General features: G+C 35.0%; 1 protein-coding gene and 3 pseudogenes across 2 annotated transcripts; all 4 read left to right on the top strand.

The window, feature by feature from the left end:
* The first annotated feature begins 2,999 nt into the window (after positions 1–2,999).
* LOC143531081 (putative amino acid permease 7) lies at positions 3,000–6,365 on the top strand. Its single transcript, XM_077026464.1, has 7 exons — positions 3,000–3,072; positions 3,981–4,217; positions 4,292–4,385; positions 4,487–4,701; positions 4,849–4,982; positions 5,079–5,306; positions 5,888–6,365. Exons 1-7 carry the CDS (start codon positions 3,015–3,017, stop codon positions 6,269–6,271), a joined length of 1,350 nt encoding a protein of 449 aa, XP_076882579.1. The 5' UTR covers positions 3,000–3,014; the 3' UTR covers positions 6,272–6,365.
* Positions 6,366–7,334: 969 nt separating this feature from the next.
* LOC143531096 (U1 spliceosomal RNA) lies at positions 7,335–7,462 on the top strand (annotated as a pseudogene).
* A 1,257-nt stretch (positions 7,463–8,719) lies between these two features.
* LOC143531080 (putative amino acid permease 7) lies at positions 8,720–11,694 on the top strand (annotated as a pseudogene). The gene is made up of 6 exons (XR_013134959.1): positions 8,720–9,056; positions 9,126–9,219; positions 9,298–9,512; positions 10,119–10,252; positions 10,348–10,575; positions 11,311–11,694. The product of XR_013134959.1 is annotated as a putative amino acid permease 7 (transcript).
* Positions 11,695–13,378: 1,684 nt separating this feature from the next.
* LOC143531095 (U1 spliceosomal RNA) lies at positions 13,379–13,569 on the top strand (annotated as a pseudogene).
* Positions 13,570–14,296: the final 727 nt, after the last annotated feature.

Genomic DNA, 14,296 nt, shown 5'->3' with positions numbered 1-14,296 from the left:
AAACTTCAATTCTGGATTATGTATGCAAGCATAACCTGATAGAGTGTTTGTTTTCATAAACTTGGAAACCTTTTAAATCGCCTATTCAGTAAACCTTCTTAGTCGATATGAGGTAACTGCATTAGAATTACAATATACAACATAATTAAAGCTAACTGTGATTATGAGCCATAGATCGAGAGGAGCTTGTTTAGCTTTAATAATCATCTGCACAAAGATAAACATTAGCCACAAAAATTATCTGCAAGCAACCTTAAAAAAATTCAATTAATAAACCTAAACTATTGTAGTAGAATAATAATAGCATATTAGTATTTGAAGCAAAGGCTAAGAGAAAATTTTTGCAAATGTAATAACATTTTGACAGGTTACAAATGTAGCAAATCCATCCAAGATTAACAACTTTTAGCATAGAGAGATGAAAACAAATGGTAAACCTAACTTTGAATCTGGATGATCGAGATTAAGCTTGAAATCAAAACAAAAACCTTAAAACTTACTAAAGCTTTAACATTAACTACCAAAGCATTAACATATATCGTCAAGTAACATCAATCTCATCATGAAAGTTTTGAAGTATGAAGCATGAGATAGTTTCTACAACTGAATATGAAGGTAAAGATGGATTCTAATGTTATAAAACCCCAGATTTAATCCATAGTACAATGTCAAAACAATAACATTTTGATCTACAACAATAATCATTAGCTGGCTGATATGTTTCAAATCTTAAGTTGGTGCAGTTACAGTATCAATCTATCTAACCTAATAATGGAGTACACAACAAATCACAATAATCAACCACGATAAATAGAATTCAACCATTTAACCAAAATTGGGAAACTGAACTTGCCAGAAATCTATGTTTTTTTTTTACAATCTCCTTCATTCATGATCTCTCTCCATCTCCGATAATACATTCTTCCTCGTCAGCCAATTATTCTTTGACGATTCATCCTTTCCAGAAAGGAATTGAAGGACAAATTTAGCATAATCGACATCAAGACTAACCATTTTCCCCTAATCAGATATAGCATCAGAAGGAGAACCAAAACAAAGGAATAATTAATTAGTTCCAGAGTTTGTAAAGCAAATTAGTAATAACCTTAAATTGAAGGACGGAACTGAAACTCTATTATAATGTAATATATATATATATATAAAATTGTTACAAAAAAGTTTCGGGTCATACAAATACATTTGATACGGTATTCGGTACACATTTTTCTTGAAACATTTTTCTTGAAAGGACTGGTACCGCCGATTCGATACATATCTCACCCCCGTTGAAACATAGACCACCCGTAATAATTATCTATATATGCTAAAAGAGACTTTTGGTGCCACAATATGGATAGGTTCTAGAAGTTATATATATAATAGTTATTTGTCAGGTTATAACAATAAGTGGTGCTAGTCTGTTAGCTTTGGTTGTATTGACAAAAGGTGTTTCCTTCCTCTTACCCACGTTCGATTTCCTCCAAAAGGGGGCTTAGTGCTTCATTCAGGTTTTTATTAACTTTGTGCCTGTATCCTTTGTCTCATTATAAAGCAGTTTCATAACATTTATTTTTTAATTTATGTCAAGAGTATTCTCATCCCATTCCCCATCTCTATCTCTATAATTACACTAAAAAACACTACATTTCTTTCTCATGTTCAATTAAATAATATTTTTTATATCTTTATCATTACAGTTTTCTTTCTCCTCTACTCACAACCAATCCAACAAATATTAAAAAATAAATAGGGCAAACAATGTTCCCCAAATGTTTCCCCAAATTTACAAAAAATCACTACATTTTTCTCTACACCCTATAATCTACACTCACAACCACTCAAAACCCCACCTTATAATTTACATACTCTCCTCACATACATTTAGGGGATGAGATGTGAATGCTCTTATCAACAGTTTTAAAACATGTTTTGATCACCATAAATTTAAAGTATTTATAAATCATGTTTATTATAAATCCAACTTTTAAAACGTTAGAGTTTTACCAACCGAATAAATGTTGGTTTAAAATATTTTATTTGTTTATGTTTATATGTTAGTCTTTTTATATGTGAATATGACGAATTTAATTTTTAGGCTTTAATGTTTTGGTTTTACCAGCTTTGTTTATACCATAATGAACGTAATCGGTACTGACCAAATTCACGTCGGCTATGTTTTTACACCCTCGGGTTTCAACACTCAGGTTTTACCAGCGCTTGGGTTTTACCAATAGAATAAATGTTTTAAATATTTTAATTTTCTTTCATGTTAAGCTGATTTGTTTTTTGGGTTCAATTATGGTATCAACTGAACCAGCATCAGTGCATTGCTACAATGTGTTGGGTGTATAAAATGATCCGACTTGGCCACGCAACAAAAGCATGACGTAATCAAACATCGCAACGCAACGTCCAATACCGAAAACACTCGGGTTTTACCCACGCTCGGGTTTTACCGAACTTTATTTTAGTTCCGGCACCGTAACAAACGTAAACGAAATTGACAAAATTTGTGTTGACCCACCGTCAGAAAGCTTGGATTCTTAGCACAACCCCGGTTTTACCAACTCACCACCACAACACCCGTGTACAAGCCGACTCGCCGCTGCAACGATCGGGTTTTACAAACCGTAACGACCGTTGCTAATATTAACCGAATTCACGTTTACTCGCTGCTACAACATCTGGATTTTACCGATCGATTTTACCGCACGGATAAATCACTAGTTGAAATTAAAAATATCTAAAGTTAAATACAAAATTTGAGTCATGACTAACATGATTTATTTAGTTTAAAATTATATAAGTTTTATATAATAATATTTATATTGGCGCTGCCCCATACAATAAGAATCTATTAATGGTTGATGACGTCCAATACTCAAGCGTGGGATGACCCTTGCCAATTATCTATTAATCCAGTCACCCATTTTGTCTTTTTGGTGCTTATTATTTCTTATTCTTATTCTAAAATCAATAATTATCATTTTTTAATTCTTTTAGTTGCTTGCACTATGGATCCTATCGACCTTGGTTCGCCGTTGGTGCTGCCGGATCCCACTACACCAACTGGTTTGTTTTCACATAATACTAATAAAACTATCACTGTTTTCTTGCTGTTCTTGAATCTTGATCATGTTTTTTGCTCAATTTTGATGATGTTCTAGTTTGCATCCTTGTATGAATGATATTTAATCAAACTCATGCACACAAGGTGTTTCCACCCAACTGGAATTTTAATATTATAATTACCTTGGTTTAACTAAAAAGTAAAAACATGCAATCCAGCTCTCACTCCATACCGGGCTCAGCAGCCGTGTTGGGCCCATTTCCAGCAGGGACACCGAATTTTTAAAACATTTTTTTTTTTTGTATATACTTTCCTTTTATGTTTATATAAGGACATGAGTTTATATAAATGGCCTAAAAGTTAGCAAAAATTCCAAATATAAACAAAAAATGGATTTGGGTTCTAAGTTCTAACATATTAGTGATAATATGAGTCTAACAGTTTGTTTAATTGGTTAATTGGGCCTAAGTCCTAACTGTTGTAAACTTGTAATTAATTGATAAATGATTAGGCCCGATAATTTGAAAAAATAAAAGAGTTATATAAGGCACATTTTTCATACTCGTCCTGGGCACTCGCAATCTAAGAGACGGGCCTGAAAATGTGTCACGTAGGCATTGGGGCTTTCACTAACTTTTTCATAAAATACATGTAATGGTTTACATAAAAATACAATATTATTTACTCCTTTTATTGTATAAAAATGTAAGTTGATGAATTTGATTGGTTGGAAAACCGAGCCCTTGCGCCCGTTAACAAGGTAGTGCCCAAAGAGACTCCCTTCCTTTTGGCGTCCGTCTGTAATGGTTTGGTTGGCTTTGGCGAACATTTACATGGTGAGGCGGCTTGGGGCGCCATCCCACTACACACCATCTTAGACTGACTGATTATTTTTTATTTGTTGATGAAGGGGATGTATGGACAGCTCTTGCCCATATAATAACAGCGGTTATAGGATCAGGGGTGCTATCATTATCCTGGAGTGTTGCACAGCTTGGATGGATTGCTGGTCCGGTTTCTTTTATATTATTTGCACTTATGACCCTTCTCAATGCATCCATTCTCATCAATTTCCATACTGTCTCTGATCGCAATGGCGTCACCGTTACCAACCGTTCCTACTTGGAAGCCGTACAGAACATTCTAGGTAGCAGAGAGTTTATATTGTTTGAACTTGTGGATGTTGTTAGCTTGTTTTAACAACGTTCGATGATGTTACAGGGCATCCGAGTTCACTGGTTTGCGCATTGTTGGTGTACTTTAATTTGTTCAAAGTGGGAGTTGTTTATACAATCACATCTGTTAGCAGCATTAGGTATGCTTCATTTTGGTTATTATGAACAATAATTTTTCGTAATAAAGAACAGTGTTGTTTAGTCTAATTTGTCATTGTTTACTGTTTTCTGTTGGTGGTAGAGCGATTCAGCAGTCAAATTGTTACCATGAACACGGGCATGAGGCAGCTTGTGAATACGGGATAGAATTTTATATGCTTTTATTTGGAATTATTAATATTGTAGCTTCTCAAATACCCAATTTCCATAGTACAAAATGGCTCTCGGTTATTGCTGCAGCCATGTCCTTCACGTACGCTCTTATTGGATCCAGACTCGGGCTAGCCCAAACAATAGGTAAGCACATGGGACACCCATCCCATCTTCAACATGTGTTCTTTGCAATAATATGATTTTGTACACACTTTATAGAGTACATGTTTGGCTACTTTTGACCTGATTCATTTTCAGCTTTAATTTATGTGTTAAAATGTGAGAGTGCAGGAAATGGGAAGATCAAAGGAAGCATAGGAGGAGTTCCAACCAATAAACCGATTCAAAAAGTATGGTTAGTTGCACAAGCTATTGGAGACATTGCATTTGCGTACCCTTTTTACTTAACTTTTCTAGAAACACAGGTGATGATAGTTACGTCTATGCGTCCAGATAATAAACATATCCATGTTGGTTCTGAAACTTAACCGCACAATATTGATATATTTGTTTGCATGTAGAGTACTCTTAAATCACCTCCATCTACAAAAGTCACCATGATGAAAGCATCAAGAATTGCAATTTTTACCACAACTTTTTTTTATTTCTGCTGCGGTGGATTTGGCTATGCAGCCTTTGGGAACTCGACTCCTGGGAATATTTTGACTGGCTTTGGCTTTTATGAACCATATATCCTCATCGATTTTGCTAACGCGTGTGTTTTTCTGCACTTAATTGGCGGATATCAGGTAAAACCTTAACCTTCCTCCTTCATTAACCAGTAGTCTGTCTAAAAGTGTAATGTCTGTTCAGTTATCAGGATCACTACTTTAAAAAGATTACTGGGGTGCTTGATGATTTTATCAAATAGCTGACAACTTTTATGACTACCACTTACGTGGAATGCACGACTCAACTAAAAATGCGTTCACATGATGCTTTGAATTAATCTTCCAAAAATTTCTAGAGGTGGTAAAACTGATATTTTGATATGAGTCGAAACATGATAGGGCATTTTAAACCATAGAACTTTCGTCCGTTATCTTCACCGGACATAACAAAACAATGCAGGATTCGCCTAAGGTGTCAATTTACTTTTTTTGTAAATATGTGTCATTACATAATTATAATTACGGACTTAACTTGTTGGACTAAATGATTTTACAAGTTTTATGCATTGAAAATATACTCGTCACGTGTGACCTGCTCATCCCTTTGACCCTTTGTAATCTGAACTTTTTCTTCAAATTTGGTAAATGAGTCAAAATTGACACATCAAGGGTGTGTCCTGCATAATGAAACTTGGTAACACTTTACATTTTGTTGTCAGCTATTCAGTCAGGTGTTATTCGGGCTTGTGGAAAGAACATACGCTGAAAGGTACCCGGAAAGCGAATTCATAAAAGATTTTCACACATGGGAGATTAGGATGAATCCTATGCGGTTGTGTTTTAGAACATTGTATGTTGTTTTAACCACATCGTTAGGGATGTTATTTCCTTACTTCAATGAAGTAGTGGCATTTGCTGGTTCAGTGACTTTCTGGCCGTTGGTTGTATACTTTCCGGTTGAGATGTACATTGTGCACAAAAAGGTTGTACCTTGGAGTGTTAAGTGGTGTTTTCTTCGTGTCTTCACCATTGTTTGCTTTTTTGTAGCTATATTTGCCTTTGTTGGTTCCGTTCAAGGAATAATTGCCAAAAGATTTGGCTAGAAAAACAAACTACAGTGGTCACTAAGTGTACATAAAACAATGTAATTAATATTCCCTTGTAGTGAAATAAGAATGCTGGATTTGTGTTTTGGAATTGACCATTATAGCCACTTGGTCATAATGGTCGTTTTGTAAAACTTTGTGTGAATATTAGTTTCACACCAGCTACAATATACCATAAGAAATAGAGAAGCTCAATAATAATTCATATTAGTCTTTTGGCCATTATTCGTTTGTGTCCCCGTGTGCAGAAGTACTTTTTGCAAGAAAAAAGATTGTACCTTGGTCAAGAACATTGGTCGCGTTTAAGACTTTCAACTTTGTTTGCTTTCTTGTATCAGTTGCGGGATTCATCGGATCACTAAAAGGACACGTATTGGCTAAACTGAGCTAAATACATGTATATTTTTTTCTTCATCTGCAACATCATATCATTGTAGCATTCAACTTCATTTCTTCATTGGCATTTTATTGATATTCTTGGCTTATTATAGCTTGTATATATTCTTTTTATTAAATAACGTAACCTGAATCTTCACCTATGTTCACTCAATCTCATCTCATAATATTTAACCGTCTATCCTTTCGGATGTGTTTTTTTAACTAATTTTTTATGTGGATATTTGTGTTTGTGCAGGGGTGGCAATTTTTGACACTACAAATATAATAAGATTATGGGTTGGCATATCTAACCAGCTTAAAAAATAAGTCGCCTTCGGGTTAACTTGTTTAACCCTGTTCAGTTATATAGGTCGGCCTACTAACACGTTTATGACCCTGTGACACGTTTATATAAATGGATTAAACAAGTTGTGTTTGAGTTCCATGATTTTAAGTGTGTTTAGGTCGAATATGTCACTGTCAACCCCTAACTTGGCACGACAGACACTGTTTAGTATGCTAATTTTGAATAAGTATAAATATTTAAAACTTATTTGCATTATGAAATTAGAGATGGATGGGTTTTGAACACTATTGTAGATTTCTTTATCCCACATCGGCTGGATGGAAAAACAGGTAAGCAAAGTGGGTGTATAAAAGGTGAGCAAGGGCATTGGAATACTCACTTGCCTGGATGGGGTCAATAAATGATCAAGAGGGTATATGGCCTAGGTTGGTGACATCCATTGCACTCTGGAGGGGTGGCCGCCTAAGGTCGGCCCAAATGGTTGAGCCTATGTCATAATTACCAATGCTATAGTTGAATCTTTACTGTTTGCTTTGATTCTTAAAAATGTTTGTTTGCTTTGATTCTTAAAAATAAAAACAGGTTTTGAAGGTAAAATCAATCTTGTGTTCTTGTGAAAATGACGTAGTGAAATGAGAATTGACAAGACTTGATGATTAGGTGTTATATGTTCATTTTGTTTACTCGGTTTATGTTATTGATGAAGGATCAGGAATTCTATCATTATCTTGGAGTGTTGCATAGCTCGGATGGATCGCTGGTCCGGTTTCTCTTATATTATTTGCACTTGTGACAAGGCGTCCGGTTTCTCTTATATTATTTGCACTTGTGACACTTGTCAATGCCATTCCTTCTCAACAATTGCCATGCTATGATCATTACAATGGCATCACTGTGACCAACGGCTCCTACTTAGAAGCACTTAGAAGCTGTACAGAACATTCTAAGTTATGTTTGAACTTGTAGATGCTATTACTTGTTTAACAATCATTAATAATGTTACAATGGATTCGAGTGCATTGGTTTGAGCATTGTTGCTGTACGTTATTTATACAATCACAGCTACTAGCAGCACTAGACTAGGCATGCTTCTTTTCTGAAATTATGAACAAATCACGCCTTTTCGGTATAGTTTGTTACTATTGCAGTGTAATGCTTTTTATTGGTAGTAAGGCAATTTTATATGCTTCTCTTTGGACTTATTTAAAAAAATGAAAAAAAAAATAACATAACGCATATTTTTTTTATCAACATACTGGTAGCAGCTTCTCTATTCCTACGGGGTAGAGGTAAGGTTGTCTACATCTTACCCTCCTCAGAGCCTACCATAGCTTTGCTATTGGTGGGATTTACTGAGTACGATACTGATAATTTTTTGTCAACAGGTTTTATCGTGTCTAAAACAAAATATATATTAGTATTATGCGATCAATTTAGTATATAGTAAAATAAATTGATCACATAATACTAATCATTGGCAAAGCTTAGTGAGGTTCCGGGGTCCCCCACCCCCCTGCTTTTTTTGCGCAGTATTGTTAATTTACCTGTTTTCGCCCGAAAATTTGTATACGTAGTGTAAATTTAACTGCTTTCTACCAAAAAGTTGAGGCCGACCCCCCTCGTTTATGATATTTATAACACATTATTGAATGGCCACAAACACAATTGAATGAACATGGCCTATGTTTATGTTTGTTCATTTAGTTAATCGAACTAAAATCCTTGTTCATGTTCGTTCATTTATTAAACGAACTTCCCGTCGAACAGTTGAGCGAATGTTCGGTTCGTTTACAGCCTTAAGTCTATTTCTGAATTTGAATATAGCTAGACTGACTGGTATTTCATATGTTGTTGATGAAGGGAGTGTATGGACAGCACTTGCCCATATAATAACAGCGGTTATAGGATCCGGGGTGCTATCTTTATCCTGGAGCCTTGCACAACTCGGATGGATTGCTGGTCCGATTTCTCTTATATTATTTGCACTTGTGACCCTTGTCAATGCATCACATCTAAAAAATTTTCATCGTTATTCTGATCGCAATGGCATTACCGTTACCAACCGTTCCTACTTGGAAGCTGTACAAAACATTCTAGGTAATGTTTCAACTCGTAGATATGTTTTTACTTGTTTTAAGTTTTTAACAATCTTTAATGATGTTACAGGTGATTCGAGTGCACTGGTTTGTGCATTTTTGCTGTACTTTGATTTGTTCAAAGCAGGAGTTGTTTATACAATCACATCTGCTAGCAGCATTAGGTACGCTTCATTTTGGTTTTACGAACGATGATTTTTTGGTTTAATATGTTATTATTTACTGTTTTGTGTTGGTGGCAGAGCGATTCAGCAGTCAAATTGTTACCATGAACACGGGCACGAAGCAGCTTGTGAATATGGGATTGAATTTTGTATGCTTCTCTTTGGAGTTATTAATATTGTAGCTTCTCAAATACCCAATTTCCATAGTACAAAATGGCTCTCGGTTATGGATGCAGTTATGTCCTTCATGTACGCTCTCATTGGATCTGGACTCGGGTTAGCCCAAACAATAGGTAAGGACATGAGACACCAATAGTTATCAAATACGTTAGGCGTAAAAAAAGCAAAGCTTTGAGGAAAAATAAGCGCACTTAAATAAAAAGTAAAAAATATATTATGTATATGAAAGTTATACTATTCTTCAAACAAAATAAACAACTATTATATAGCATTTAATATCAGCTAATTAGTACCAAAAGTTATAAAATAGTCAAGATTCATCTGTAATTCCAAAACTTGAATAACAAAATGTATCAATATATTGCCTTTGACTTCTCCTAGATCTAAGTATCAATAGCACCCCTTGCGTTTCTTTTGCTCGGCTTTTATGTTCTCATGTTCTTGGCATAGACAATGCCAAAGCGCTCGCCTAGAACTAGAAGCACATTTATTAAGACTCGTCTGAAAAACGGTCCTTGGTGCGAGAATCGAGGGCTTTTAATAACTATGGTGACACGCATCTTCAACGCGTTAGTCATACGAGTTGGCTCGAGTGGGGCCAACCAACAAAAACATTTTGAAATAATATGATTTTGTAAACACTTAGAAAGAGTTTTTTTTTGTTACTTTGACCTGATCATTTTCAGCTATTATTTATGTGTTAAAATATGTGGGTGCAGGAAATGGGAAGATCAAAGGAAGCATAGGAGGAGTTCCAACCGATGAACTGATTCAAAAAGTATGGTTAGTTGCTCAAGCTATTGGAGACATTGCGTTTGCGTACCCTTTTCAGTTAATTTTTCTAGAAACACAGGTGATGATAACTATGTTATCCAGATTATTTAGAAACATGTCCGTGTTTGCTTTGAAACTTAACCGCACAACAATGTTATTTTTATAAATATGTAGAGTACTCTGAAATCACCTCCATCTACAAAAGTCACCATGATGAAAGCATCAAGACTTGCAGTTTTTACCACACCTGTTTTTTATTTCTGCTGCGGTGGATTTAGCTATGCAGCCTTTGGGAACTCGACTCCTGGGAATATTTTGACCGGCTTTGGCTTTTATGAACCATACATCCTCATCGATTTTGCTAATGCGTGTGTTTTTCTGCACTTAATTGGCGGATATTAGGTAAAACCTTAAACTTCTTCCTTCATCAATAATCTAAAAGTGCAATTTCGACAATGGGTCAACGGTAATTTTGGTATGCATCTTAACGGGTTAGAGCGTGTATATACAATATATAGAACCGAAACCGAGCTACGATAGAAAGTGATATCTACTGCAGTGGTTAACCCATCTTTCTTTAACATTAACTACAAAAGAGGTCAAGGGTTTAAACCTTTCTTCTTGCCGTTTACATAGTTTTAATTTTCAAATCCAAATTTTAATTTGTGTTAATTTTTTTATAAATATAACTTAGTCTCTTAGTTTAGTTATCTGTTATTTTATTTAAACTTACTATTAATCAACTTAATTTTCTTTTAGTTAAATTCTTTTATTTTTATTTTCTGTATTGTTTATGTGGATTACGATAGATTCTCGCTATTAATAATATAACGATTTTATAAGCGTTTGGAATTTGAAATTAGTTCATAAGTTGTACGCATATTAATATTATTATTATCAAAGTTTTTACAAAGTCATGTTAATAAACACTACTTTCATAATTTTTTAAATGACATGCTTTTACAAAACAGACAAGTATGAAAGCAAATTAAAAAGTTGTTTATAAAACCACAAAGTTAACTTATATACATCGCTGAACTCAGGGAACCGCATGTTAGAATCTTGATTTTGAATAATGTAAGATTTTGAGTCTGAAAAATATGTAATCAAGTTGATACATATCCATTTTGTTGTCAGATATTCACTCAGACGTTATACGCACTTGTGGAAAGATCTTACGCTGAAAGGTACCCGGAAAGCGAATTCATAAAAGATTTTCACATATGGGAGATTAAGTTGAATCCTCTAAGGTTGTGTTTTAGAACATTGTATGTTGTTTTAACAACGTTGTTAGGGATGTTATTTCCTTACTTCAATGAAGTCTTGGCATTTGCTGGTTCAGTGACCTTCTGGCCGTTGGTTGTATACTTCCCGGTTGAGATGTACTTTGTGAAAAAAAAGGTTGTACCTTGGACTGTTAAGTGGTGTTTTCTTCGTGTGTTCACCATTGTTTGCTTTTTTGTAGCTACATTTGCCTTTGTTGGTTCTGTACAAGGAATAATTGCCAAAAGATTTGGCTAGTAAACAAACTACAATGCTCACTAGATATACATATACAAAATATTGTTATTACTATTCTTTTCTGTCATTTTATCTGTTAAAGGTTTTATCGTTATCCCTGACTCACCAGGAGAATAATTCATTTGTAGATTTGCAGTCAATGTGAGATCATCTAAAGGTCGAAAATGATTTGGCCAAGACCTACTGCCAACCTACGGAAACAAATTTCTTAAATAAATCTTGAAGACCATGTTATATTACGAGTCTTTCTGTTGGAAAGTTATAAGTTGGAAAACGAAGAATGATGTGAACATGGCCCGTTTAGGATCATAGATTGAATCTAAAATATATGACTCTTTTGGTTTTGAGTTCGATGAATTTAGTTGAACATAGTATAAATTTCGAGATGCTTAAATTACAAAGGTGTTTAGCAGATGAGGCCACGTTTATAAAAATGATAGATATTGTGAATCAACCAACATGTAGGTCAAAACAAAAGCTTCCATTAATTGTTCATACTCGTCTTCATGAATCAACACCATGGTTTTATAAACGGGTTTTTATAAATTATATCTCCTGTTACTAACAACATTTCAAGTTAAATTCTTTCAGACTATGTTTTAGAACCATATACGCTGTGTCTACAACTGGAGTTGCGATGTTGTTTCCGTATTTTAATCAAGTGTTGGGAATGTTAGGGGCCTTAAGCTTTTGGCCATTAGTCATATATATCCCAGTGGAGATGTACTTTGTACAAAGAAAGATTGTACCCTAGTTTTGGTTGTTTTCTTGTATCAGTTGTGGGATTCATTGGAACACTAGAAGGACTCGTAACGGCTATATTGAGCTATATATAAAGGAATTATAATCGGTCTATGATACGTCTCCTAATGTTTATCTCTGTTTTATATTTATCTCCTTTTATTATCATGATCTAATGTTTAGTTTGATAGGAATTTGAAGATCATCGGTGAGTGAGTGTGTGTGCGCGCGCGTATATATATGTTCCTATTATCAATGAAGTCAGTAGCTGCTTCTGATATCAAAACATTCAATATATATGTTTGCTTTTCTTCTTCATAGGTAATATGTCATCATTGCAGCATTCAACTTCATGGGCATTCTATTGATATTCTTGGCTTATTACATTTTTTATACATATTTTCAACTATTTTTCTTTTGGCGTGTATATTTGTGTTTATTGCGGGTGACAATTTCCGGATACAACACAAAAATAATAAGGTTTTGGGTAGACATATCTAAACATTTAAATAAAACACATCATGTTCAGGCTGACTTGTTTAACCCGTTTAGTTAAAAATGTCAACCAACTAACCCATTTAAGATCCGTTCAACCCATCTTTTTACAACTCATCAACCCAATACTCACGTTTACACTTTATTATTACCCACAAACCCTTTGACACGTTTACATAAACGTGTTAATTTTGTCGTGTTTGAATCTTTTATTCTAGTATTGATTTTTGTTACAAATGAAAATTTTGGACGTGTTTGGTTCGAACATCTCAACCTGTCAGCCCGCAACCGACACGAGTGAAAAACTTAAAAAATCATTTGCATATATATAATTAATTGAGAGAGGTATTAGTATTAAGTAATTGAAGCTCCCTATCCCACATCGCCTGGATGAAGAAACAGGTGAGAACAGCAGATGTATAAAAACCAACAGAGGGCTATGTATTAATCACTTACCTGGACGGGGTCAATGGTTGATCAAGAAGGTTCATGGCCTAGGTTGGTGACCTCCATTGCACTTTGGAGGGGTGCCCGCCTAAGGTCGGCCCAAGTGGTCGAGCCTATGTCATAATTTGTGGCAGTGGTCGAGCCTATGTCATAATTTGTGGCAGTGGAGGCCTGCGTTTGCGCGGCTTCTACCGATTTTCTAGTTGAACATTTTTACTTGCCCTTGCTCTAATAAAATTTGAATGGTTCTGCTTTTATTTTATTCACAGATGGTAAGAGTTTTTTTGTTCTTTTTGTTGGGTCTGCCTTTTATTTTATTCACAGCCAGTAGTCTTTTTGTTCTTTTTGTTGGGTCTGCCAATAATAATAGGCTTTAGGATGTGTCAGTAGTTTGTCACGGGTGACTGAATTGTCGAAGAGAGTTTTGTTAATGGTTCTGTTACCTGAGGTGCTGAATTGCTGAACCGAGAGTTTTGGTAACGGCCTTTACCCGAGGTGCGTCGTCTTTATATATTTCTGTCTTCAATTTGTCTTTATATCTTTCTGGCTTCAATTTATCGGCGTTTCGTTTTCATTCTAGTACCGTAAGAACTTTACGAAAACCGACCGAATGTTCATTTTGTTTGTTTTTTTAGTTTCGGTACCTTAATGAACATGACGAAAAACCGACTGAATTTGCAAAAATTCATCGCCTCAACATCCGAGCTCGACAGCGGTCACGTTTTACCAACCCTCGAGTTTTATCAACTGACACCACATCATTGGTCCACCTCAATGTTTTATAATCTATTTGTTTTAGTTTTGATACAATAACATATGTAACCGAAACCGACCGATTTTGTGTCTATTTACCGCCTCAACACTTCGAATCGACAACGCTTAAATTTTACCACCATCCAGGTTTTACCAACGCGCCAGG

Source organism: Bidens hawaiensis, unplaced genomic scaffold, assembly GCF_021521415.1.
Source record: "Bidens hawaiensis isolate Kalapana, Puna unplaced genomic scaffold, B.hawaiensis_p1.1 tig00009076_1, whole genome shotgun sequence".
Lineage (NCBI taxonomy): Eukaryota > Viridiplantae > Streptophyta > Magnoliopsida > Asterales > Asteraceae > Bidens > Bidens hawaiensis.
This window is presented reverse-complemented; position numbering and strand designations above follow the sequence as displayed.

Coding starts and splice junctions, on each gene's coding strand:
- LOC143531081 (XM_077026464.1), top strand. CDS start 3,015: ATGGATCCTATCGACCTTGGTTCGCCGTTGGTGCTGCCGGATCCCACT. Junction 4,702..4,848: donor CGGGCTAGCCCAAACAATAG/GTAAGCACATGG, acceptor GTGAGAGTGCAG/GAAATGGGAAGATCAAAGGA. Junction 4,983..5,078: donor TAACTTTTCTAGAAACACAG/GTGATGATAGTT, acceptor GTTTGCATGTAG/AGTACTCTTAAATCACCTCC.